Source organism: Topomyia yanbarensis, chromosome 1 (genome assembly GCF_030247195.1).
Source record: "Topomyia yanbarensis strain Yona2022 chromosome 1, ASM3024719v1, whole genome shotgun sequence".
In the NCBI taxonomy this organism is placed as follows: domain Eukaryota; kingdom Metazoa; phylum Arthropoda; class Insecta; order Diptera; family Culicidae; genus Topomyia; species Topomyia yanbarensis.
Window position 1 is genome coordinate 71372444 of NC_080670.1, and position 27030 is coordinate 71399473.

The following is a 27030-nucleotide window of genomic DNA, read 5'->3' on the forward strand; positions in this document are numbered from 1 at the left end:
TGTCGGATAAAAGTTATGCCGGGCTGTAGGTGTCAAATCGAGTACACATAGTTTTTCACGTTCTTGTTTTATCAAATAATAAAAGTTTTAAGTGATTAAAAATACTTAAACAAAGTGAAAGTTTGAGAAATAAATTCTTTCTTCTTGAAATAAATACATTGTAAAGGCATTGTTTGGTAAAAATGACTTCAACGGAGAATACGTCGAATAAAGCCGCAGGTAAGAGAAGCATCCTTCTAATCCAGTGAATGGTTCGAGAGAAAACGCCATTATGATTTTTTTAAAACCTTCGCCAGTGAAAAGAAAACAAGTGAAAAAACTTAAAAATCTCTTTTTATTCTAAATTTATAGTTTATAACATCTTATTCAATTTTTTTATAATATATAAATCGAATAAACTGCATGCAACGCGAAATGTACGTAGGTCTTTGTGACTTATAGACAAAAATCGGCTTCAATCAAAATGGTGAGCACTAGATTATAGGCGGTAAAATGATTATGAGAAAAGGTCGTATTCATTATTGGTGTTCAATTTCGAAAGCTTGAAAATAAGCAGCATTCATTTATTTATTGCTGATTCCGCCGTCTGCATATAAAGAACAAAAAAATGTAAATATCTGACGTTCAACACAACTAACGGCTTATATTTTACAATATTTAGGCTGGTTTAGATGATCCCAAATATAACTACTAATGTAGTTTTTCATTGAAAAAAAAACCGGGGCAGTGGATTGCACTGGTTTTGCACTTTCTAGCAGAAGTGGGAATGAAACACGTCTAGTGGCCTGCTCTTCTACTAGAAAATGCAACACCAGTGCAATCCACTGCCCCGGAGTTTTTCAATCAAAAACCCCATAAGTCTTACACGAAAGAGATATGTACTCTGAGTGTATAGCCGTTCCCAATAATAAGAAAATTTGGTAGTCAATTGTTTACAAAACGTTAGTTTTGTATGCATGGTGACGAATTAAACTCTCTCTGGGCCTAGCAATTATCGAAACAAAGAATAATAATGAATACCATTAGCTAAATCATTGCTAACACGAATAGTCAGGAGACATTTTTTGTGGTAGTTGGTAGTTTCTACAAATATAGCGAATGGGTGCCGAAGAAGCTTTAGAACTATTGAAAATGTATTGTTGATAATTTAAACGTTTTCGGTTCATTTTTTAAGATTTAATATTTTCGTTATAGCGGTTCAGACGCAATGGGCTGTATCTATAAGGTGTGGGTGAACATCACAATTGAATGTTTTAGTAATCGAAAAATGAATATGGATATCGAAATTTTATATGTAATAGTTACAGTTATTGAGATACAGATATTGAGTGAGAGAGCAATATCACTGCTACACCTATGTATAATCCACAACATTGGTTCAGAAGTGATTTTATTTATAATTGGGTCATTAAATAAAGACCAAAATTCTCTATTATAAATGTTCAACCTATATAGACATATAAATGTTTATATCATAAAACTTTAGAATGGTTTCAATCGATTTGTTAAAGGAATGCAAACACGTCCTCGTTTGAATGATTAATGCAAACATTCGTTCAGCATAATTGAAGTAACTAGCTTTCAAAAACCCTACCTTGTGTTTTCCCGTTATTTTGAAAGGGGCCCCTATATTGAAACGTTAGTCATATTTACCACAAAAAAATAAGAAAAAAACATGACTATAAAACACAAATCTCTCGGCAAACGCGTTTCAAGATTTTCAAATCGCTGTCTCTAGTATAGCTTCTGTTAGCGAACGCAGTCGCCTAACATTTAGATTAGAAAAGAGAATGCTAAAAGCCAATGAAAAGGAAGTTGTTTGTGTAAACCAAAATTTCAATTATAACTCTTATTAGAAAAACGCTCTTCATAAAACCTATTGGATTCCTTTCGGCATGAGTCACTCGTTCCGGTGTCTTTAAAACAAATAACCAAAATGATAGGGCCTCACTGGTTTCTTGAAGGGGCACTGCAGCTGAAAGGGAAGCTTGCTGATCAGAAGCTCAGTCCTGTCTTGTTCTTTTCGACTGGTGTGCACTGGACTATAGGTCACGAGTGCGATTTCTTGGCATAAAAATCAATATTGGCATTTAATTTCGCTGATTTTTAAAAATGCATCACAAGTGATCTGCCCCTAGGGTGTAAATCGATATCATTCTTCGTTATAGAGTTACGGTCATTTTTTATAACAAATATGATGTTTTTAAATGGCAAATAACTCGAAAGGTTGCAAATAGTTGCAGCTAAATTCTGACTCTTTCAAAAGTGCTTCAAAAATATTCTAAAGTATCACAAAACAAACTTTTTTGTCCTTCAGCGAAAAATGTTGACATCAACGTCATGATCAAATTACACCAGCTTACGACTGTTTTTAAGGGGCTGGACATCACCTTTTAAGGACCTGCCTTACAAAATAAAAAAATGGATTTTTGAGCTTTGAGATGATTTAGTATTTGTTATAATTTTGTGTGAAAATGAATGGCTTCTAGTTTCTTGATTTCACTGTTCATGTCTTCATGAATCATTCGCACACAATTTCCTTCTTCCTTTGCGTATCCTAGTATTATTGGCCGTAGTGTGCAGAGATTGAATCCAAAAAAAGTCTATCTATCGAGCAAAATTAGAATCCAGCTTTGCTACAGAGGTATCAAAGACGGATTCTAATTGTGCTTGATAGGTAGATTTTCTCTGACTTCACTTTTTGCGTAACTGTTCTCTATAAACTGTGCCTTATACCTTTCTAATTCCGTGGAATTGGTGCCACCCATTCTCCACGAGAAAATCAAATTGAAAACAACGGTTGTGCTTCCCGCCGCGCTTAGCCGATCTGTCATAATATCGCGAATTTGCATAACGCAGGGCTGAATGAGAACAGATGATGTTCCAAGAAACATCCCTTTGTTATGCAACGTTATGCACAAAGCAGTGAAATTCAAAAATTCTTTTTAGATTACAGAATTGCTAAAATTGGTTTAATGAGCTATACCTATCAATCAAATTCTGTTTCAAAGCCTAGGGGCAGATCACTAGTGATGCATTTTTAAAAATCAGCGAAATTAAATGCATTTATTTCCATCAAAATAGAAATTCATAATGAATTTTGCGTTGCGTGCAATATCTTTTGAGTTGCGTGTAAGACGTCAAACCCCCCCCCCCCCCCCCCCCCCAGTTAAACTCATTCCGGAACCGGTTCGGATTTTTTAATGGAGTCATTATGGATTCCAAATCAAATGCAACAACCGATTCCGACTCAGAATCGGTTGTTGCATTTGATTTGGAATCCATACTGACTCCATTCAGGATTCCGAATCAAATTCCGAATGATTTGACCGGGCCTACGAACAAAACTAGCCCTACATTCCACAAAACGTCGAACAAAGTGGATCAGCGCAGGACGTTTTTTGAACAAACTTTTCTGCGAGGGAGTGCAAAGTTGCTGCAAAAATAGAAATTAAATACATTTTTTTCTAATTTGATGCAATTTTTTATGCATGCCTAGAGTGATCTGCCCCTACCCAGTAAACGAAATGGCGGCTAGGCGTGTTAAAATACATGCTGGCGAGCGGCAGGCTATTGAAACATTGTTCTAGGCAACCCGCCGTAACTCGCCAGCAAGCCACCCTGATAGTGTGAGTAGTTTTAAGCGCAACCCGGTCAGCGTGGCAAGCAGAAAGTTAGCAAAAGTTAAGCAAAGCGAAATTGATGCTGGCAGAGTTTCTGCGAGCATTTTGCGCGATTTGTGCGAAAATTCTGGCAATGAATTCGCTCTAATGCAACAACCGTTTCTGACAGAAGCGGTTAAACCAACCGATGCTGCTCATTTTTATCCAGAATCCAGTCAGAAATGTACGGCCAAGATCTCTGCACGCTTTCTGCCACATCTTTGTCAGATGTTTTGCTCGATTCGTGCCAAATTCTACCAGGTAGGAATTGCCAGGATCTTTGCACAGTTTATGCCCGAGTAATGTCAGGGTTTTGCTCGGTTCTTGTAAAAATTTGCCAGAAAACGAAAGCGAAACCGAGTTCGCCCTAGCTCAACTAACCTGACAGGATACGCGCAGAAATCTGACAGGGCTGCCAAACCAAGACTTACAGAAATCTAGCAGAGCGGTCTCAGCCAGAAAATTTGCTCACTGGGAAATAGCAAATACCACAGTCTATACACGCAAAAGAAAGTTGTGGTAAAAATTACTATATTAGAGGATTAAATTAAAAATAATGTACCCACGATTTTCAGCTGATAATACTATGATTTTATCATAACCATGCAACATGTCATTTTTACCATATCATGCTTTTTGGATTTTTACCATGTTTGTAGTATTTCAATGTTTCTGCATGATAGTCGTTTTCACTGTGAAACTAGTTAAATTGATAGCTACTGTTTTTGGGTTAAATCCTTCATTCATAGTGAATTTGACTCCAGGGAGTCTACTTTTTACTCTACCCCAGTAAGTCCACTCGGAAAATGAGCCGAAAAAGTGGCTGGTTCTAGTTAGTATTCAAACTCCAGCGACACAACCGACTCTTATTAGAATTGTCTGTGTCACTGGAGTGGGATACTAACTAGAGCCATCCAGATCTCCGGCTGGACCTACTGGGTTCCTTTGTCGACATTTTTGTCAGTAAAGGAAGTTCAAGACACTGGATTCATATTACGAAAACTACATGATGAAAAGGCTGGATTTCATAGAAAAATGTTTATTTACGCATTGTCAAAAGAATTGTCTAATGAAAATAATCTACACCTAGTCTTTTAGCTTCAATTAGTTTTCTGTACTTACAGACGTTGACAGCGTAAAACAACGGGCTTAAATCCAATCCTGCAATTGCCGATTGGTGTCCTTTTCTGTGAAGTACAAAAGTACAAAAGCAATTTATCTAAAAACATATTTTAGACTCTCACCTACGATATTATCCGGATCGGATTTATTCTTTGCACAAACACGAGCTAATTCTCTCAAACAAACAAACACTTTAATTGCATCATTATGGTGCATGTCAATCTTCCTTGGTATTGAAATTTACTATATTTGTTGTAAATTTCAACGGAAACGTGTTCAGCTGAAATTTGTCGGTACATGACGTTTGAATTGATTATATACATAGTAAATTCAGAACTGAACAGAAGTAAATGATGAAATAACACCAACATACATAGTAAATGTTACCGCAAATATAGTATTTCAATACCCAAAATCATAGTTAACTCAACTATAGAAAATAGTCATTGCCACCATTAGAATGTTTAAAAACGCATAGTATATTTTGTCATAAAGTGGTTAAGTTGAATATATTTTTCATTATTTTGAACATTTTGAGCTATAGTAAATATGAACATAGTTTTTTTTGTATTGTTTACTAGAATATTATTCTCTGTGTAGAGAACAGTTGCGCAAAGAGTGAAGTCAAAAAAAGCCTACCTATCGAGCACAATTGGAATACATCTCTGGTACCTCTGCAGCAAAGTTGGATTCTAATTTTGCTATATAGGTAGACTTTTTTCGGCTTCACTTTCTGTACACTCTTTGCGTACCGGCCTTTAGCAAATACAAGTTCGAGCTATATTGTGCTTTTCACCGAACATTAGCATGCGACGGAATCAATTCAAAATAGCGAAAGAATTGAAAATATACCCTGATGGCTCCATCCGCCCAGTTTAGAACAAACATCTAACAATATATAGGCTCTGTTGGTCAGGTATCGAACGGTCATAAATTGACAGTTCATGGATTTATTCACCCCTTTACTACCAGTTGAGCGAAAATCGGAAATGATTTGTTACTAGTTTTTGGTACCCATTTAATTTATTGTTTAGTGTGCCTTTTTGATTCCTAACTCGATTCCTCTGCATCCTCCTAAGTTTTTCCTTGGTTCAAGACCAATAGTCGCTTGAACACTTCATATAAAAATCAATTCAAATTACATTTTTGTAGCCTTGCGGAATTGAAATCTTAAAAATGGCGGTTTCGCAATCTTGCCGCTATCTTGTTTTTTCGCTATTTTTGCTAATTTCCAGTGATAACCACAATACCAAACACTTCCCAGTCACCGGGGCAAGCAGAAAGTTAGCAAAAGTTAAGCAAAGCGAAATTGATTCTGGTAGCGTTTCTGCTAGTATTTTGCACGATTTGTGTGAGAATTATGGCAAAGAATTCGCTCAAATGCAACAACCATTTCTGACAGAAGCGGTTAAACCAACCGATGCTGCTCACTTTTATCCCGAATCCAGCCAGACATGTACGGCCAAGATCTCTGCACGCTTCCTGCCACATCTTTGTCAGATGTTTTGCTCGATTCGTGCTTAATTCTACCAGGTAGGAATTGACAGGATCTTTGCACAGTTGATGTCCGAGTTATGCCAGGGTTTTGCTCGGTGCCTGTCAAAATTTGCCAGAAAACGCGAGCGAAACCGACGCCCTAGCTCAACTAACCCGACAGAATACGCGCAGAAATCTGACAGGGCTGCCAAACCAAAACTGACAGAAATCTAGCAGAGCGATCTCTGCCAGAAAATTTGCTGACTGGGTAGCTTTTACCCTCTAAGAACGGGTTTCAAAATCGTCCAATGAAGGACGTTCGTTGGACCAATTTGTACAACGTCCAAATAACCGTTCAACGAACGTCCATCGTTGGACCCGTGTTGAACGATTTTGAAACAATTTTTTGGACGTCTCAGTGGGTAGCACAGAGAACAGACAGTATGGAATCTTGCTCAAAGAAAACAACCGATTCTGACTATCGGTACATGCATTTGAGCTGGAATTCACGCTGGAAGTCAAAACTGGTTCTGGACAAGTTTGACTGGGTAGAGGAATAACCGCTGTCAATTCTGTCGAACTCAGCTACAAAAAAAAATATGGCGACAGTAGCGCACCTGGTTTGGATATCACAACTACCTTCGAAACCGTTAGAGATTTTACACAAGTTGAATGCTGAAGATGGACGTCTGTTCTCTGTGGTAGCATGGTGAAAGATTTCCGACGCGCGCGTAAATTTTAAATTTGAATCCACTGGGAAGTGTGGACGGTACAGTGAACCGGTTCCCTGACGGTCTCGACCTCTCGTGTGAGTAACAGGTAACTTCCAGTGATGATAACCGAAAGCTCATACGGAAAGCTTCAGTTTCGGTTAGGGTAGTTTCGGGTGTTGTGTTCTCCTGAGTGAAGTGAAATGCTGTGTCTTCTGTGTGTGAATTTTGGGGACTGCTGGACAATTTTTCGACATTTTCTAAAGAACGAACTGAACCTACCTGAGGTCAGGTCTCATACCGGGCAATTCAACATTGGCGCGAGGTCCTCATTAGAGGTGGCGCATAAGCCCTCCGCTTAACAATCGAGTGTGGTACGGTAGTCCCCTGTTTGAATTACGTTCCCGTTAGGAGTAGATCGCCAGTCGTCCACGAACGACTTTGCGGCGTGCTACACCAGTACACGTGCTATTGGTAGGTGTCCAAGCTACCACACGGGGTGTATTGGGGGCGTGTCGGGCTCGAATGGCGACGCTGCCATTAATACCGACTAAACTCCATTGGGCTCCGCCATCGTTCCCCCCAGGAACAACCTCTCGGTATTACTTCTGGGGGGATGGCTGTACTTGATGTACTCATTCACTCTCGCTCACGCGTTCATATGTCCTGTATGAGGCTTACTTGGGTGCTCTCTCTATCGCACCTTGATTCACTCTCAAACACTCCACATGAGGCTGACTTTTGTGCTCACCTTTTTCGTTCCTTGCGAGGCTGACTTGTGTGCTCACCTTACTCATTCCTTGCTAGGCTTACTTTTGTGCTCGCCTCTCCCATACCATGTTAGGCTGACTTGGATGCTCACCCTATCACCTGGTTCACTCTCGATCGTACCGCTCTATTATACCCCTGTCACTCCCCCTGGCATCTCATGTGGGACATTTTTCTTAGGCCCCACTTCTGACATACCATGCGAGGCTGACTTGTGTGCTCACCTTTTTCATTCCTTGCTAGGCTTACTTTTGTGCTAGCCTATACCATACCATGTGAGGCTGACTTTTGTGCTCACCCTTAACATACCGTGTGAGACTGACTTGGATGCTCACCCTTTCACTCCTCTGCCACGCCACGAGGCATCGATAGCTAAGTCCCAACATACTACGCTACGACCCTCCCATCTTGGCATGAGGCAGTCCACTTATACGCCTATACACTCGCTCTTCTGCCTTGCTTCGGGGTGGCTGGGTTTACCCCTTACGCGGTTGCCAGTCGCTGCGCCAAACCTGCCGCAGCATGAACAGACCATTCACTCCCTTTTTTTGCGCTCGGCCTTTTTCGCTCCAACTAACCAATCACTAGTTAGCCGTGCCCGTCGTCTGTTGCTCGGTTCGCCAAATTACCTGTAGCCTACAGGCAATCTGGGTGGTGGCAGCCGAGACTGCGTTCCACTTCTCCACCGATTGACACATCCGCTGAATAAGGGTATCAGGGGTTGTGTCCCAGCCACAGACGTTGCTCTTCTTTCGACGTCGAACCGAGGACATACGAACAGTATGTGTTCGGTAGTTTCGTCTACACCTGGGCAGTCCGGGCAGGCTGGGACCTCCGCGTGCCCGAACCTGTGGAGGTACTGTCGGAAACAGCCGTAGCCTGACAGGAATTGTGTCAGGTGGAAGTGAACTTCCCCATGGGGTCTTCCCACCTAGCTCGATATGTTAGGTATCAGCCGGTGGGTCCACCTACCTTTCGAGGAGTTATCCCACTGACGCTGCCATCTGGCGACCGAGGTCACCCTGGTGCGCTCGCGGGCTCCTCTATTTCCACGTAGCTCGAAACACTCCTCATCTTCCCGAATGACCAGCCCAACTGGCATCATGCTCGCTATCACGCAGGATGCATCGTGTGATACCGTGTGGTAGGCAGATATCACTCTGAGGCACATCACGCGGTAAGTGCTCTCTAGTTTCTGTAGGTAACTGGTTACCCTCAGTGCTCTTGACCATGACGGGCCGCCATACCTGAGGATACCTACGTCTACTGGCGCACACCTTTGAGCTGTTGGACATCATCCTCGATAGTGCCGCAACAGCAGTCGACGCTTTCTTGCATATATAGTCGATATGGCTGCCGAAGGTCAGCTTGTCGTCTATGACTCCGGGAGACATCAGGTTCCGCTGTGAGGTGATCACGACTTCTCCCACATGGATAACTGCATGTTGTGCCGACTTGCGGTTGTTGACGATAACTACCTCCGTCTTATGCTGAGCGAGTTCCAGGCCTCTCGCGCTCATCCATTCCTCCACCGTGTTTATTGCGTGTTCTGCAGTTAGTTCTACCTCGGGGATTGACTCCCCGTAGACCTCCAAGGTTACGTCCTTGGCAAAGCCGACGATCTTGACCCCAGGAGGGAACTTCAGTCTCAGAACCCCGTCATACATGAGGTTCCATAGCACCGAGCCTAGGATCGAGCCCTGCGGGACTCCGGCGGTGATCGGAACCCTTTTCTGACCGGCATCGGTCTCGTATAGCAGTATGCGGTTCTGGAAGTAACTTTCCAGGAACCGGTACAGACCCACCGGTAGGCTAAGCCGGTGTAACGAGAGCGCGATGGCATCCCAGCTTGTGCTGTTGAATGCGTTCTTCACGTCCAGTGTCACTAACGCACAGTATCGAATGCCTCGCCTTTTTCATTGGATCGCTATCTCGGCAGTCTTTATCACTGAGTTAAGAGCGTCCACTGTGGACTTACCCTTCCGAAAGCCAAGCTGGTTGCTTGACAGGCCGTCCGTACCTTCTGCGTACGGGGTTAGCCTGTTGAGGATGATCCTCTCAAGCAGTTTGCCAGTCGTGTCGATCAGACAGATTGGTCTGTACGCCGATGGGTCGCCTGGCGGCTTCCCGGGCTTCGGCAACAGCACAAATTTTTGCCTTTTCCATCTATCGGGGAAACGGCACTCGTCAAGGCATCTCTGCATAGCTAGCCTGAACATCTTCGGGTTCGCTATGATCGCTGCCTTGAGAGCGCTGTTTGGAACTCCGTCCGGCCCTGGAGCTTTGTTCATTGCTAGGGATTTAGCCACTGCGAGTAGTTCTTCATTCGTCACCGGAGCCACCGTTTCGGCCGTGCCCGCACTGTCTCGTAGTGCAGGTGGCCAGGGGCTTGTGGCTCGAGACGGGAAGAGTACTTCGATAATCGTCGCCAACCGGTCCGGAGACCGTTCTGGGGGTGAAGAGCCCCCTTTGGTCTTGGCCATCACAATCCTGTAGGCGTCATCCCACGGATTCGCGTTGGCACTCTCACACAGGTTGTCGAAACACGCTCTCTTGCTGCTTTTAATGGCCTTGTTAAGGGCCAATTTCGCAGCTCGAAACACTTCACGGCGGTTCTCTCTTGCATCCTCGGTGCGAGCTCTTTGCATCCTACGTCTAGCTCTGAGGCAGGCTGATCGTAGAGCTGCAATCTCGGCACTCTACCAGTATACCGGGCATCTATCGTTTCTTGGCAGAGTTTTTCTCGGCATAGTGGCGTCGCACGCGCGTGATGGAACAGCTACCGGCGCATCCCCGCTTAGACTGTCGGTGTTGGCCTCCAGTGTCAGGGCCGCGGTGAAAGCTTCGCTTTCGAAGTGATTGGACTTCCACCCGCGTACCTGACAGGGATCTCCCACCCTCGAATGCTGCACACCACAGTTGATCCTAAAGCGGATTGCTAAATGATCGCTATGGGTGTAGCCTTCGTCTACCCTCCATTCCATGCCTGGAACCAGACTCGGGCTGGCAAATGTTACGTCAATCCACGCCTCCACCCCGTTTCTACGGAATGTACTAGCGGAGCCATTGTTAGCTAGCACTTGGCTCCTGCTATTTATACAGCGGCTGCCCCACTCCACTGCGCAAGCGATAAAGTCTCCCGCTATGACTACCGGTTTCCGGCCCACTAGGTCTGACGAGAGCCTGTCGATCATCTGGTTGAACTGTTCTATGGGCCACCTTGGTGAAGCGTAGCAGCTGGAATAGAACACACCATTGATCTTGGCAATCGCAACACCCTCGGCGGAGTGTATTACCTCTTGAACCGGGAACCGTCCCGTATGCTAATTGGGCATACCGACCAGCCGATCTTCAGTTTACCTTTTACGGTAACCTTTTTGGCATCCGCCTTCAGTAGCCTGAGGTAGGCTATTTGGGTGCCGGAGGGTCCCCCTCTAAAACGCACAGAGGCCCGCTCGATTGTCACGTCGCATTGATCCTTGACGGCTGCGACGACATCGTCTGCGGTCGTGAACTCGTCGTGCTTGCTTGTTCGACGTCGTCTTGCGCTTGCCCTTCGAGGGCAACTCAGCCGCCGCTTCGAGCGACATGGCTGCTCCATAGAAGGGGAGGGCCCCTGTCTGGGTACCTATGTCGACCTTCTCTCTTCCCTCCCTATTGGAGGCCACTGTCTGGGTTCCTCTGTCGGACTTCTCCCGACATTCCACCCTCTTGGCGTAAGCCTGCTGTTCCTGTCTTGCGACACGAACAGCCTTCCGGAGCATCAGCAGGCTCTGTTTCTGGCGGCGCTAGTGTATATCGTATATTAATTCAAATGTTTACACACGTTTTTTAAATATTTTTGTTCGATCATGGATGTCTATTCTATGTGCTTTTAGACAGAATCCAGCCAGGAATGTACGGTCAAGATTTCTGTACGCTTCCTGCCACATCTTTGTCAGATGTTTTGCTAGATTCGTGCTAAATTCTACCAGGTAGGAATTGCCAGGATCTTTGCACAATTTATTTCCGAGTTATGCCAGGGTTTTGCTCAGTTCCTGTCAAAATTTGCCAGAAAACGCGAGCGAAACCGAGTTCGCCCTTGTTCAACTAACCCGATAGGATGCGCGCAAAAATCTGACAGGGCTGTCAAACCAAGACTTGCAGAAATCTAGTAGAGCAGTCTCTGCCAGAAAATTTGGTGACTGGCTTGCTGACAACCTTACAGTGGCATTTAGTATGCATGTTTGTGTGGCGTGTACGTTTCAGGGAATGTTTCAATACTTAATGTTTAATGTTACTTAATTCTGGATATTGTATGTTGAACCAAAGACTTAACCGTTGTGGCTGCTTTAGTTGACATTATTGTCAGGTCATCCTTATTAGGTCGATACTCTGACTTGGCTTTTCTGATCTTAGCAGCAATTATAGTTATAAACACGATATTTAGGGGAATTATCTCCCAATTCGGACATAGTGTTTTGTGGCGAAGCGATTCAACTTTTGGAAGCGGTAACTAACCTTGGCCTACAATTAGACACCAAACTTATCTGGACAAAACAAATAAACGCCGTCACTACAAAAATTTTCAGCACTGTGCGTGTTTTTCGACGCTTCTCACCAGTTATTGCTGTGGAAACGAGAAGGGAATTGATCCAAGCAGTAGTGATGCCAATTGTAGAAATTATCAACAGAAAAAGAGTGTTCCAGTTTTTATTAATCCTCTTTAATTCGGTATGCGAGTGATTACAAATCCTGTAGAGAAATGTTAGGTTATTTTTCCCTATCGATTATCAAATGTATGATCTTACGTTCAGTACACCTTTCTGACTTCGAACATCGGTTACTGGATTAATAGAGAGTCGTAATTCTGCGGCCGGAGACATAATATTCAGTTATACAAATCTTTTAAACTATTACGCTAACGCTTACCGTTAAGAGAAGCTGTTCTAGATTGTGAATTCACGGCTACCTGGCGCAAATCGCGTTTCGTGTCAGCTGAAAGAACTGATCGAAAAATTGTACTGCACTAGACATAATTTTCTTATCACATCTTACCGTCAGCCAACCAAATAATAAACTAATAAATATCCGTTCTTCGGATCAAAATAACTTTAGAAAATAAGTTAGAAATAAGATTATTGTCGCATATGTTTCACACGTTGCTATTCTGTCTTCTCTAATTCATTCTGTGCCTATGACGTCTATAGTTGAAGTTCATACGTCAGACAGTAATAGTGATGCGAGGGGCTCAACAACCGAGAGTTGTTAACACCAATCCTTACCTACGGTGATGTTATTTTTACTCTGGAATATCGACTGTGCAAAAAAAGTCAGCTGTATCGCTGTTTTTAATCGGCCATCCGTTTCGTCCACGGATTACGATTCAGAGACTCCACGCAAAACCTCAGAAATACAATTATGGGATGCGACCTCCATCAATACTTCCACTTTCGAGTCTGTTGTTTCATGTGGCAAGGCTATCACAGACAGATCCCCGAATATCTACAACAGAAGGAAGAAGAATATTTACAACAGAAGGAAGAAGTGAGCGAGCCAAAACCTTCGTAATTCCACAACATGTATAGAACACTAAGAGAAGCGTGCTGATAGAAGGTGCTTCTCTGTGGAATCGTCTGCCGCTGGCAGTTAAATCGATGCCTTCAGCAACAAGCTTCAAGAAAGCGGTTAAGGGAATAAGCAACTAATCTATGCTTTTTCAACTTCTACGTTTGTTGTACACCTTCCACTGTCATATTATCCTTTATTTTTCCTTGACCAGAATCAATGTTAATATAACAACAGGTTACCGTGTACAATAGTTGACAATAAATTAAAAAAATTAACAAAATATGGTTAAAACCGACACCTTAAGCACAGAGAACAGACATCCATGATCGAACAAAAATATTTAAAAAACGTGTGTAAACATTTGAATTAATATACGATAAACACTAGCGCCGCCAAACCAATTTATCCCAACTATCCGTCAAATCCATTCCAGAACCGATTCGAAATCCTGAATGAATTCAGTATGGAATCTTGCTCAAAGAAAACAACCGATTCTGACTATCGGTTCATGCATTTGAGCTGGAATTCACGCTGGAAGTCCGAACTGGTTCCGGACTAGTTTGACTGGGTAGAGGAATAACCGCTGTCAATTCTGTCGAACTCAGCTACAAAAAAAACATGACGACAGTAGCGCACCTGATTTGGATATCCCAACTACCTTAGAAACCGTTAGAGATTTTACACAAGTTGAATGCTGAAGATGGACGTCTGTTCTCTGTGGTTATAGATTCCACCGCCAGGTGGCATTATACACACAAGATAATCTGAGTTGATCTGAAAATTTATTAGCAAGTGACTATAATGCGCCGAATTAAAAAAAAGCGAAATCCCGGATACCCTAAGGTAAAGTTAATAGCGTTTAAAATGATAATGATATGCAGAGAAGAATTGTGTTATAATCAAAGAATTCTTAAAAGAGATATATTGTAAAAGCCATTGGAAAGATAAAAGAACTCTAATTGAAATAAAAAAATAGAATAACAGAGAGACGCCATCTTAATTCAGTGAAAACTGTTACCAAGTTACGGGTCACAAGCAACACTGCAAGCCTCACAAAACTTGTTTGTTGTTATTTTGTTTGTTTCTTCTAGCCAATATACAAATCTTATGCGACCATTTTCCCTTTAGCGTTTCTAAACACGATGATGTTGTTACAAATTTGGTTTAAATATATAACTTTTATCTTTAAAATATTTAGTAATTTTTATGAATTGGTTAACAATACTTCCTTAAAACAATGCCACATAATGCTAAACATTTACGATTGACAACTCTCTTGTTCGTTTGGAATGACATTGACAGTTAAAATGGAATTCCAAACGAAACACGGCGTCTCTTTCTGGAACCGGTTCGAAACCCTGAATGGATTCAGTATGGTATCTGTGGTATCCCACTGAGACGTCCAAAAAATTGTTTCAAAATCGTTCAACACGGGTCCAACGATGGACGTTTGTTGAACGGTTATTTGGACGTTGTCCAAATTGGTCCAACGAACGTCCTTCATTGGACGATTTTGAAACCAACCGTTCTTAGAGGGATCTTGCTCAAAGAAAACGACCGATTCCGACTCTATCGGTTGATGCATTTGAGCTCGTCCAATGAAGGACATTCGTTGGACCAATTTGGACAACGTCCAAATAACCGTTCAACAAACGCCCATCGTTGGACCCGTGTTGAACGATTTTGAAACAATTTTTTGGGCGTCTCAGTGGGTGGGTAGAGGAATAACCGCTATCAATTCAGTCGAACTCAGCCACAAATAACATGACGAGAGTAGCGCCATGTTATTTGTGGTTTGGATATCCCAACTACCTTCGAAACCGTTAGAGATTTTACACAAGTTGAATGCTGAAGATGGACGTCTGTTCTCTGTGGTAATACGTTTAATTGCCCTTTATCAACAATAATCGTTTACGTCAAGCGCCCAGCAAGAGGAAGTCATCCTACGTTAGTCCAATTCGTTGGTTTTTTATTCAATGAACGCTCGACATCCTCAACTGGGCGTTGCTGTCAAGCTGGCGTAAACGATTATTGTCAAACAAGGACAATTAAACATATTACGAACTATACAATTTATACAAACGGCAAAATGGTTGAATAAAACTAAATTTTGATTGTGTTAACGGATATTTTTTCTGCGTGTAGAAGAACCAAGAAAGGGGAAGGTAATATAATACCGGTGTTTATCTTTTATAACGGTATCCAGGTGGCTCACACAACTCCAAAACCTCGAAGAGGCAAGGTCAAAGTCCTTATATAGGAATGTCCTAGCATGCGTCAAAACGAAAACTGCCTCTGTGCTCGTATGTCTGACAGTTTCTAAGGGCGAATGGTAGCGTCTACGTCATCAATATCACGTTATATATGCTGTCTCTGTTCACAAACCACTAACAGTTTTGACGCATGTAGGACCTAGGACCTTGTTTAGAGGGACTTTGGCTCAAGGTAGCTTTGAAAGCGGATTAGCAAGCTTTGCTTTATAGCGTTACACCACACAGAGTAGAGCAAAAGTCTACATGTTGCGAGAATACGCATACGAAACCTTTTGTTTTATTGCGCACTTCCCACCAACCTGGACTCCGCACTTTCAAAGTGCGACTGATTAAACTGCTACTTAAAACTGCGAGCTGTCAAAAATACATGTATTTCAAGTGATAGAGATGGTACTTTCATAGACAGACCAGTCGAACTAACCAGTCTATGAGAAGAATTTAATAGAAGTAAGTTCGCAGTGCGGTTTTTAGTGCCACAAGCAATATTTTATACATCATTTCTAAGAGGGGGCATTTAAGAGAAAACATGATTTTTTTAAATTTTACTGTGGTGTAACCCTTGAAAAATAATGCCGAGCTGAAAAAGCAACTGAGAATTTCATAAGTCTCGGCATATGAACCAGCCTTCTGACGATGCTATTGAACGCTTTAGAATGTCATAGGCAGGCTTATGAATTAATTTATCTTTATTCATGCACTCCATAGACGTACAAATAATGTATTTCACAAAACAGTCTTATGACTTCGCTCCAATATATGCGTTTAAGAATTTCATAAGTTTTTCTCATGAAAATCATATGAGATCTGTTATTGATTCTATAAAATTATATTTCGTTTTTCATAAACGTCACTTTTGTGAAAAGTTCATAATTGTTTCTTATGAATTCAGTACTAGCCTGGACGGCCAACCAGGAACTAATCGCCACACTTTTTGGTTACCGCTGTTCGAAACAAAAGAAGTGAGATTTTTAGTCAAATTGCAACAAAATTTTAAATATGTAATTATTTTTTATGTTATTTAATAAATTACTGTGAGCATTAAATCAGTTTACATGGTTATGATTTTATCAGAATTAATAATTAGTGTCTGACGCGTATTTTATAATTATCGAAATCATTTCAGAAGTAACAATCATTATTATTCAGTTATCAAGTCCAGTTTCCCAGTTGTCTAAGCCCAGTTTCCCAGGAAATATTGACGAAGCGTTGCTCATTATGTACAAATTTTAATATTTAATGAGTTTTCTCTTCAATCTTCTGAAGGGTTCTACACTTGGCGGTTCATTTGTCCCGAATTGAGTTCTACAAAATGACCACACGAATGAACTCATGATGAATGACGTTCATGTTTAACAATTGAGTTCTACAAGATGACGACACGAATGAACTCCTGATTAATGAAGTTCATGTTTGACAATTCTCGGTGGTTTGTTTACTTTGTCAATTGCGTGAGTGCAACGGGTGCTCATCTGTCACATTCGAACTCACGTAACATCCATATAAACAAACCACCGAGAATTGTCAAACGAAGTTCATCCGGCTCATTTTGTGGGGTTATATCGGTTGGTGTAAAACCTAATATCACAGAGAACAGACATCCATGGTCGAACAAAAATATTTATAAAATGTGTGTAAACATTTGAATTAATATACGATAAACACTAGCGCTGCCACACCAACTTATCCCAACTATCCGTAAAATCCATTCTGGAACCGGTTCGAAATCCTGAATGGATTCAGTATGGAATCTTGCTCAAAGAAAACAACCGATTCCGACTATCGGTTGATGTATTTGAGCTGTAATTTCAAAAGTGCTCGAAAAATGTCAGCCATGTTTTATTTTTTATATAAATGCACAATAATATCCATAAATAAAAACGTGTTTAATCCGCCTAACAGTGTGATGAGACATTTCTTATAATTCTTATCACTCTTCGGATATTATATCGTTTGAGAGCATTTAGAACATGATGCTTCGCGATGTTTTTGATAACACATACTACATGGGATAGTGGCAGGACTCAGAGAATCGCTCAAATCAGCATAGGACAACATCAGTGCTAGAAATCTCAAACCAAATCAATGGGAAAGCGAAAAAATGGCCCATAAAATAGACATACCAACGAATTATTGTTAATGCTCTGTTAATAAAATATCTATATTGTGGTGGGAAAACTGAATTTTCCTAAAAAGGTTATATATTGTACTGAAACAAAAAAAACGAATTTTTTTTGAATCGATTTGAAGTTTATATTTTACTCAAATTTCCAACGCGACTGAGAACTAAGAAATCAACGCTTTTTCTTGAAAAGGGCGATACTAGCAGTGATACTATTCAAAGAAAATCAACAGTAAATATTTCCAGACTTGGTTTTATTTCCTATTTAAGAACTATTGTGTTTTTTGACATCCTACATTGCATGATTCAGTGACCGAAACCCAAAACTTCATAAAGTATTTGAAATTATTAAATTAAAATTTGTTTTTGCTGTTGAAATTGACAAAATGATAGTATCGCCCCTTTGGCGATTGTTTACTTTTTCGGTCCCATCTATCAGCATTGAAGTATCGCCCTTACGTTTTTGCCTTTCTCATATAATGAAAGGCTATGCAATCACTGTAAAAATCGACTTTTTAACAGAGGCCCGGAGGGCCGAGTGTCATACACCATTCGATTCAGTTCGTCGAGATCGGCAAATGTCTGTGTGTGTGTGTGTATGTGTGTGTGTGTCATTTAAACTCACACAATTTTCTCAGAGATGGCTGAACCGATTTTCGCAAACTTAGTTTCATCTGCTATTGAATTTTTAGTTGATCCGACTTCCGGTTCCGGAGTTACGGGTTGAAGAGTGCGGTCACACAGCGAATTCCCATATAAACTGGTACCACCATGATGTTCAAATGATGTAAAACATATTAAAATTGATGTAACATTACTCTAGTTTGCGGGTCTGGATCACTAATGATCAATCAAAGCAGCTTTGACCACATTGGCCACCTATGACGGTTCATGACGCCTCCGGGGAACCCGCCAAGTTCCTAAGCTAATATAACACCCATTCCCCAACGAATTCTCTACCGATTTTTACAAATATGATTTCAAATGAAAGATACAGTAATACCATTGACTGCTGCTGAATTTCATTCGGTTCTGACTCTTGCTTCCGGAGTTACAGGGGTGTTAGTAAGGATACATTGGAATTTCCCATATAAATCGGTACAATCGTAATACCTCAGAGGCTAAAAACTATTGAAATGGTCACCAAATTACTTCGCAGATCTAGATCACTGATTGCCAATCAAACATTATTTGAATATATTGTCCGCTATCGACGAATCCGGAAGTCCGGTATTCCGGGCATATTCCACAATTAAATTCATATCGGTTCTTCGGTGATGACTGAACCGATTTTCTCAAACCAAGTCTCAAATGGAAGGCAAAATATGCAGTTGAGTATTGCGTCAAGCGCCCTCCCCCCCGCCTTGCCCTTACACCTCCCTCCTTCATCACTCTCCTCCCCTTGGACCACCCTCACGCCTGCATTTCCTTCATCCACCCCGTATATCGAAATAAGATGAAGGATCTCTGACGCATCCTCCACTCCCACTCTACTAACTCCCCATTCCCTTCACTTTCAAACCCATTCCACCAACATTTCAAAATATAATCACATGAAGATAACATTGAACTCATGCTGATTAAGCTAATTAAATATTATTCTTTTGCCTTTCTCATATAGAAAGGTTATGCAATTGCTCCAAAAACCGACTGTCTAACCGAGGCCCAGAGGGCCGAGTCTCATATAACATTCGACTCCGTTCGCCGAGATCGCAAAATATCTGTGTGTATGTATGTGTGTATGTATGTGTGTATGTATGTATATATGTATGTATGTATGAATGTATGTGTGTGTATGTGCGGATTTGTTAACAAAATGTCCACATCGGTTTCTCGGAGATGGCTGAACCGATTTTTACAAACTAAGATTCAAATGAAAGGTATAATATTCCCATAGGTTGCTATTGAATTTCATTTTCAACCGACATCTTGTTCCGGATTACGAGTTGAAGAGTATGGTTACAAAACAAAATTTGTTGATTTGTCCACATCGGTTTCTCGGAATTTTCTGAACCGATTTTGAGAAACTTGATTTTAAATGAAAGGTCCATCAGCTGCTGTTGAATTTTGTGTGGATCCTAGTTCTGGTTCCTGAATTACAGGTTGATACGTACGATCACGCAGCAAATCCCGATTCTAACGAATTCTGCGATGAATGTAAAAAGGTGATTTTTTTTCCAAAATGTAAACACAGCTGTTGAATTTGTAGATCTAGGTCACCAACAGTCATTCAAAGTCTCTTTGTCACACTGGCCACCATCGACGGATCCGGAAGCATCCAAATTCAGAATAACGGTTATATTGGTTTCTCCAAAATGGCTAGACCGATTTGATCAACTTAGTCTCAAATGAAAGGTGTTGCGTCCCCGGAAACTGATATTAAATTCCATCTCCATCCGACTTCCGGCTCCGGAGTTACGGATTGTGGAGTGCGATCACATAGAAAACTCCGATTCAAACCGATACCGCGATGAATGCAAAAAGGTGCTCTTATATATACTTACCAAGTGTAATTAGAATGAAAGACATTTCCTTAATGTTATATTGTACGAACCAGCTATTAAATCATAGTTTGGAGAAATGAGAAAGGCACAATTGCACCTCTAGGTGGATTAAAACAGGTTTTTTACAATAACTACCGTTTTACACCACCGATTTCGTCCGGGTTTTTTTTTCAATAGAGATCATTGTTACTATTTACAGCTGGTATCAGTTTGATAATCCTAAAAAATACGAAAATAACAGTTTCGCCTCTAAACTGCTAGCAAAAAAAGTATCGCCCTGTTTGTTTGCATGGAGCGTGGAGGGCGAAACTTTAAATAAACAAACAAAAATACAGTTTCGCCCGTTGTATTTTCGTTTGTATTATCCTTGATTTGAATTATTATCGCTAATCCTAATGCCAAAGAACAAATAAAAACCTCACGAAAACGAACCGTTTGGGAAAATCATCATCATTACTGGAACTTTCATTTTCACGAAACTTTTCGATAACCTTCCGTCACTTGCGTTAATGCACTGGGTGCACAGTAGGGTGACAGGAAAAAAATGACCCCTATCGGCCCACCTCTGCGTCGATTCCTAGTCCCACCAGGAGTACTTGCACCAAATTTGAAGCAAATCGGACAAGTCTAACTACCGGACCAACGGGCCTGAAGTTTGTATGGGAATTTTCAACAATTTACATGGAGAAAACCCACCAGCACGCATTTTCGCCGCTAGGTGGCACTGTATGTATCGTATTATCACTGTAAGTGAAAATAAGAAGGATAATTGAGTTGTCTACAACTTAGTCGAAGACTGCAAGTAAATCCGACTTTGTTAAAAGAAGTTATTAAACTTTTAACGAAGTGATGTCTGAGTCAGTTTTGCATGGGGCCTAATAGTGCATGGTTGTGTATCAGTACTCGATTCACACGAACTAAACATTTTTGTGAAATAATCGTTAGGTTTTTTTGCAATGGGAAATGATAAAAATCTTTCGTCCGCATTTAATGTTAAATATCTCTTTTGATAATAGTCCGATTTCAACAATCTATAGCTTGTTCGAAAGGTTAAAGCTGTCTAAAAACATATAAATTGTTAATCTATATTGTCAATTCCGGCAGATAATTTAAAAAAAACTGCAAAAAACGCCATTTTTACGCATTCAAACATTCATATCTTAAAAACTAAACATCAGAATCAAAAACAAATTAATAGCGTCCATACTGTTTTTTAGTTCTTTCATTTAAAATTGGTTTGGAAAAGATCGATTCAGCCATTGCTGAGAAACACGAATGAGAATTTGTCCGTTACATACACACACACAGACATTGTCCCAAATCGTCGAGCTGAGTCGATTGGTATATAAGACTCGGCCCTCCGGGCCTCGGAAAAAATCTTGAAAGTTTGAGCGAATTCTATACATTTCTTTTATAAGAAATGTAAAAACGTATGGCATTCATTCGAACATTGTGATGAATTTCATGTTCTATGGAAATCATTATTTCTACTGTTTTCTACTTATAAATGTCAGTAATTTTCATAAAGTGGCACCTATGGCGTTCATTCGGACATTTTCATAAATTTCATAAGACTGTCTTATGAAAACAATAAGAGATGGATTTGGAAAATTTCCCCTCCAAATCATAAGACAGACTTATAAAATCCATTTAAAATCCTTATGTCTGAAAGTCATAAGACATTTTTATGGAAATTCAATGTAAATTTTGCTCGGTGATGAAAAATACGCAAGAATCAACATCTTTACCCTCGGTAGAATCAATTTCAAACGTTTTCTGTGTTGAAATTATAACAAATTAAAAGAAATCAGCAAAGCAAAAGTTTGTTTACAAATCTTATTAGCCCTATTCAAAAGTTGATATGGAATGATTATTTGTCAGTGTCTTTCCAAACGAGTCAAATCCATATATTTTGAGAGATCCTCTGTTTGTTTGGAATATCACTGACGGATACTCATGACAGTTGTCCTCACTCTTCTTACACACACTCTGGTAGAGTGGTAAGTAGTTGGTGTCGCTGCCATGTCGAAAAGAAATTCAAATCTTCATTCTTTTAAATTAAATTAACCTTTATTGTAAATATAATTTCGGAGTACGGAATTTATCAAGTTTCTGAATTTATCATTACAGACAATGGTAAGAAATTGAATGTCGGCAACTTGCCAGCTGATGTAACAGAGAAGGAACTAAAGGACCACTTCAAGGAATTCACTGTGGAAAATGTGGAGATTTGTCACTATCTACAGTATACTATAGCCCTATTGCTTTTCAAGGATAAGGATACGGCAACAAAAGCGCTCAAAGCGATGGAGGGGTCAATGTTTCGCAACCGACGTCTTCGGATGCATATTGAGTATATTGCTATCTGGAACATAAAAAAAAATGTTTTCGTGCACGTGGTTGACACAGATACCACCGAAGAACAAGTTTATGATAGGTTCAAGGATATTACCGAGGTGACCGGTGTTTTAGTATTCCATCCTCTGGCCTACGTTTCCTGTAAAACACAGGAACAGAAAGAGGACGCCATTGCACAGATCAACGCCGAAAAAGTTTCTGTTTATGATCTTACGGGTCACGATCAAAGTGAGTAAATTATATGATATATATTATGTATATTTATCTGTGTGTATATATCATTACACTATTATTATTTGTTGTTAGACCATCACATTGAAATATGGCGAGCAGCCAAATTGTTTTTCCGCAACTTGACCCGTGTATCATTGATCAATTTACCCGAAAGCTGGGTTACAAACCAAGAGGAACTTAAAAAAGCTGTGGAAGGAAGCGGAACCCTAATAGAAGTGAAAGTTATCAACAATAGCCATGGAGCTGTAGCTCAGCTTTTCTATGAAAATGAAGAAACGGCCAGAAATGCAGCTTTGTCACTCAATCAACAAATATTCGAAGGCAAGCGCGTCCACGCTCTCCACGTTACTGCTGCTCTTATTCCGAACTACAAAACGAGTGTGTACCTTACTTCATTGGATAAAAGTAAGTTCCATTGTCACTTTTGATTGCAACGTTATCAATTGTTTATTAATAACGTCATGTTATAATTTAAGGCGTTTCCGAGGAAACTATTTATGACCATTTTGAGCAATTTGGCGAAATAGAGTTTGTCAGTCGACGCAAGTGCGCCGATGAGCACGCAATTATCTGCTTCAAAAATGAAAATTCTGTCGAGGCAGCTTTGGAGTGTAAGATGCTTCCCGTACCCAAACCAGATAGCACAGACACAGAGAATAGAGCTATTTGTGTAAAGCCGTACAACGGCCCATTGAGTAAGTCTTTTTTCCTGCACGATTTTTAACATAACATAACGGTGTAATTCTGTTTTAGTTATTGATTTAAAGCCATCTCACGTCAAGAAGCTATTGGAGGATGGCGAAGAATCCAAGATGCGTCCCCCACCACTACCATTGGCAAAACTCTGGCCAATATATGTTTCGAATCTTTCATATACCGCTGATAAGCGCGATATGAGAGATTATTTCTCTAGCGCCGGTGGACACATCAAATTTATTTTCTCACCAAATATTCCAGCGTATAAAACTAGCCAAACGTCAATGGTGATGGCCGCATTAATTTATTATGCGCGTCGTGAACAAGCCACTGATGCAATTAAAACTTTCAATGGAAAGCACTTCCAAAATCGCTGTCTTCATGTTTTCCCAGGACGCAAAGACACATATTTCAATCCGGAAACATCAGTGAGATTAGTACGTCTGACTATTGGTAAGTAGTTGATTTACAATTGAAAACAGATTCCTACTATTTCACATCTTTTTACTTGAAACACAGGAGTCAGTGAGGAGAAATTGTTTGAGAAATTTCGCAAGTTTGGATTTATTGAATGTGTAGTCAAGCGCAATCGGAACACCGCTCTCATTGAATTTCGTGACAAGGAAGTATGTGACAAAGTGCTTCAACTTCCCGATAACGAAAAACCAGTTCGCTGTGGCATCGAACCATTGACAACTAAAGTCAATCGCAAAATTTTCAAGGAGAACGATGAAAAAATATCACTAGCCATGCAGGAAATTATTGACAAGAATCCAGCAGTACTGGAAAACGTGCAATCTAATAGATTCAGCGGACCACCACCACTGAAGCGCGGACGATTCAATGGACCAGATCAAAGTACGTATATGAATATGATTCTTGAAAAACTAGCAAACCGAAATAATGCTCCCTTTTTAATTCGAAATTGCTCGATTTGTCAATAGGGTCATCAAATGAATTAAATTATTGTTTTATTACATACATCAAGAGATCAATTTCAAGGTCCGGCACTCGAAGTGTAACCAATTAAAAGCCCATAAACTTCGGTTTGGAAAATCATTTTTGTTTACTTCAAACTACAAAATGTGTGAAAATAATAAAAAATTCAGAAACAATTCAATTTTGCTCGATATGATCACCTTTTACCTTGACTATGGCCTTGGGGCGGCCAAAAATGGATCGCAAGCTGTCACTTGCCGGTCTTCTGGCCCACTCATGGACAATGGCTTTCTAAAAGGCCCAGAAATAGTAATCTCGCAGAAAATGTACATTGTAGATATAACAATATTGAACTTAAAGCGTGCAGCATGGTAAGGATGTGCCTCACTTCTCTCGTTTTGTGTTATCTGCCAATTTCTCACTGTCTTTACGCTGTAAATAGAACGATATAATTACGAAAGCACCTTATATCTAGTTTTGGATAGACTCATAATACTTACTAAACAAAGTCAGTGAAACGAAAACTATGAAGAAACTAATCTAGCCCGGCTCCGAATTAGCAAGAATTGAATGTATTTCTGAAAACTACAATAGTATCTGACTACCCAGGTAAACAAACAAGCATTAGTGAATGCAGTAAAATAGCATATAATTTGCATTTTGGATACTTCTTACAGTATATTTGCATCCTTTATGCATATCTGTTGTTAATCATCATTCAAAAAACTGTTTCAAAGCTTCTTGCCAGCATTCTGACTGCACAACAGCAGTAAAAAATCACTTTCTTGGCACAGCAGTAGAGTAGCCGTATATTTCGCCAAAAGTGACTTATAAATAGCATTTAAAACGACTTAAATGCTTATCTGGTAGTCGTTAAGGTTACATTTTGCATGCTTATTGGTTACCTGGGTAGTGTTGGAAATTAACCTTCTAACTTTTAACCAAATTTTCTTTTATTTTAGTGTTCGGCAGCCGTAATGATTTTGGCCTGAATAGTGGCAACAACGACTTCAGCAACCCGCAAGTTATTCAAGATCTTTTACGTTTGGCATTTATCTCTGGAAAAAATCTCGGTGAAGGTCTAGCTAGTGGTAACAGCAACCCGTTTAATAATGCAGACTCTACCCTATCAAATCTAAACCTGTCGAATGGATTCAATGGCCGTAGCTTTGGTGGTGGTTCCAGTAATGGCAACTATGGAAACAACTCTGGTAACCGCAACTTCAGTGGTAATCAAACTAACGCTCGTAATAATTTTGGAGGTCAGACCCAGAACAATCGAAACAATAACAGCGGTGGAAACTTTGGCGGTCAGAAGCGGTTTGACGGATCTCAAAACCAACAACAAAACCGAAATAACCAAAATCGTCAAAGTGGTGGAAACCCAAACAGACGCTTCTAAGTCGTTTCGTGAAGTTTGAGCAATTGAGGTTGAGCTGGAGCGATGACTTTGCAGGCGAACTTTTAATTATCGATCTGTTCTAAACCAAGTATGGCCGTATGTATACGCTGGCTTTCTTTAAAGTTAGTAAAGTGGGAAGATAATTTGTGTCAATAACAATTGTACGATTTGATTATGAGATAAAAATCGATGGTAAAATATTTTACTTTTACGATTTAAGGATTTGAGATGTTTTTTTCTGATGTTTATGAAGATTATGAAGTATACAATACATTGTATTTTCAAATATTATTTAGCTGTTTTATGATTGTATCTTAATCTAAGACTTGACTTTATTCAATTGCAACAGAATACAATTTTACGTACACAAAATGAAATTTATCAATGTATTTAAACACGGAAGGAAGAAACGAATACTGAAAACTTGAGGTAAATAATAACATTGTACTAGTATTTTAATCATTTTACCGAAAATAACTAAACATTGGAAAATCTCGTCGGAGTTATTGGCAAGTTTTAAAACTATAAACTGTCGTGTGCTTTGGTATCCTTCTTGGTACTCCGACGAATTTGAATGAAAAGATCATATATAAACACTACCGTATCTTATAACAATATGAAAGTTTGTCTTTTGCATCTTGAACAATTAAATACATGATATAGCGGCAAATTCGTATCTAATAAGCGGAGCTGTCAATTGAAGAGAACATTCGATGTAATATGGAAATAAATGATTATTTTTGGAGAGGAATCCACGCCGTACGCTAAATGGTAGGATTTAGTTTTTTGGTTAATTTCTTCATATTTTCTTCGCGTTTAAATAGAATATAAAAAAATTCTGCGAAGTTTTATTTCCCTGTTATTTTTTAAACTTACATAGTTTTGCCAGAACACTTTCAACCGAAATCAAAATGATTCAGAGGAGTCCGACAAACATGAAAGTTCACTGCACCAATGCAAAAACAACGCAGTAAATTAACAGGTTTTATTATCGATTTCAACTTCATATACATCTGACAGTCAGATACATTTGGCATGCGATATTTTGCAAGAAGTTTGACCTCAATAATAAAATGAAAAGTGCTCGTGGACACGGTAAATAATTGTTTAATATCGACAGATGTTGTAACACTTTAATATTAAATAAACTTAATTTTAGTGTGCATAATGGTAATTAATAAAATAAACATAGTGCAAAACGTATTTAAAAATTTAAA

The 27030-nt window shown here is 40.0% G+C and overlaps 1 protein-coding gene across 3 annotated transcripts; it reads left to right on the forward strand.

The window, feature by feature from the left end:
* Nucleotides 1-27030, forward strand: LOC131677907 (uncharacterized). 3 transcript variants are annotated; one of them, XM_058957996.1, is made up of 7 exons: nucleotides 1-219; nucleotides 22315-22770; nucleotides 22849-23181; nucleotides 23253-23471; nucleotides 23530-23925; nucleotides 23992-24330; nucleotides 25374-27030. In XM_058957996.1, the coding sequence occupies exons 1-7, from the start codon at nucleotides 183-185 to the stop codon at nucleotides 25811-25813; spliced, it is 2220 nt and encodes a 739-aa protein (XP_058813979.1). In that variant the 5' UTR covers nucleotides 1-182; the 3' UTR covers nucleotides 25814-27030. The 3 variants fall into 3 exon arrangements, with proteins under 3 accessions (XP_058813979.1, XP_058813981.1, XP_058813980.1); XM_058957998.1 differs by lacking the exon at nucleotides 1-219 and adding an exon at nucleotides 22167-22184; XM_058957997.1 differs by lacking the exon at nucleotides 1-219 and adding an exon at nucleotides 22183-22259.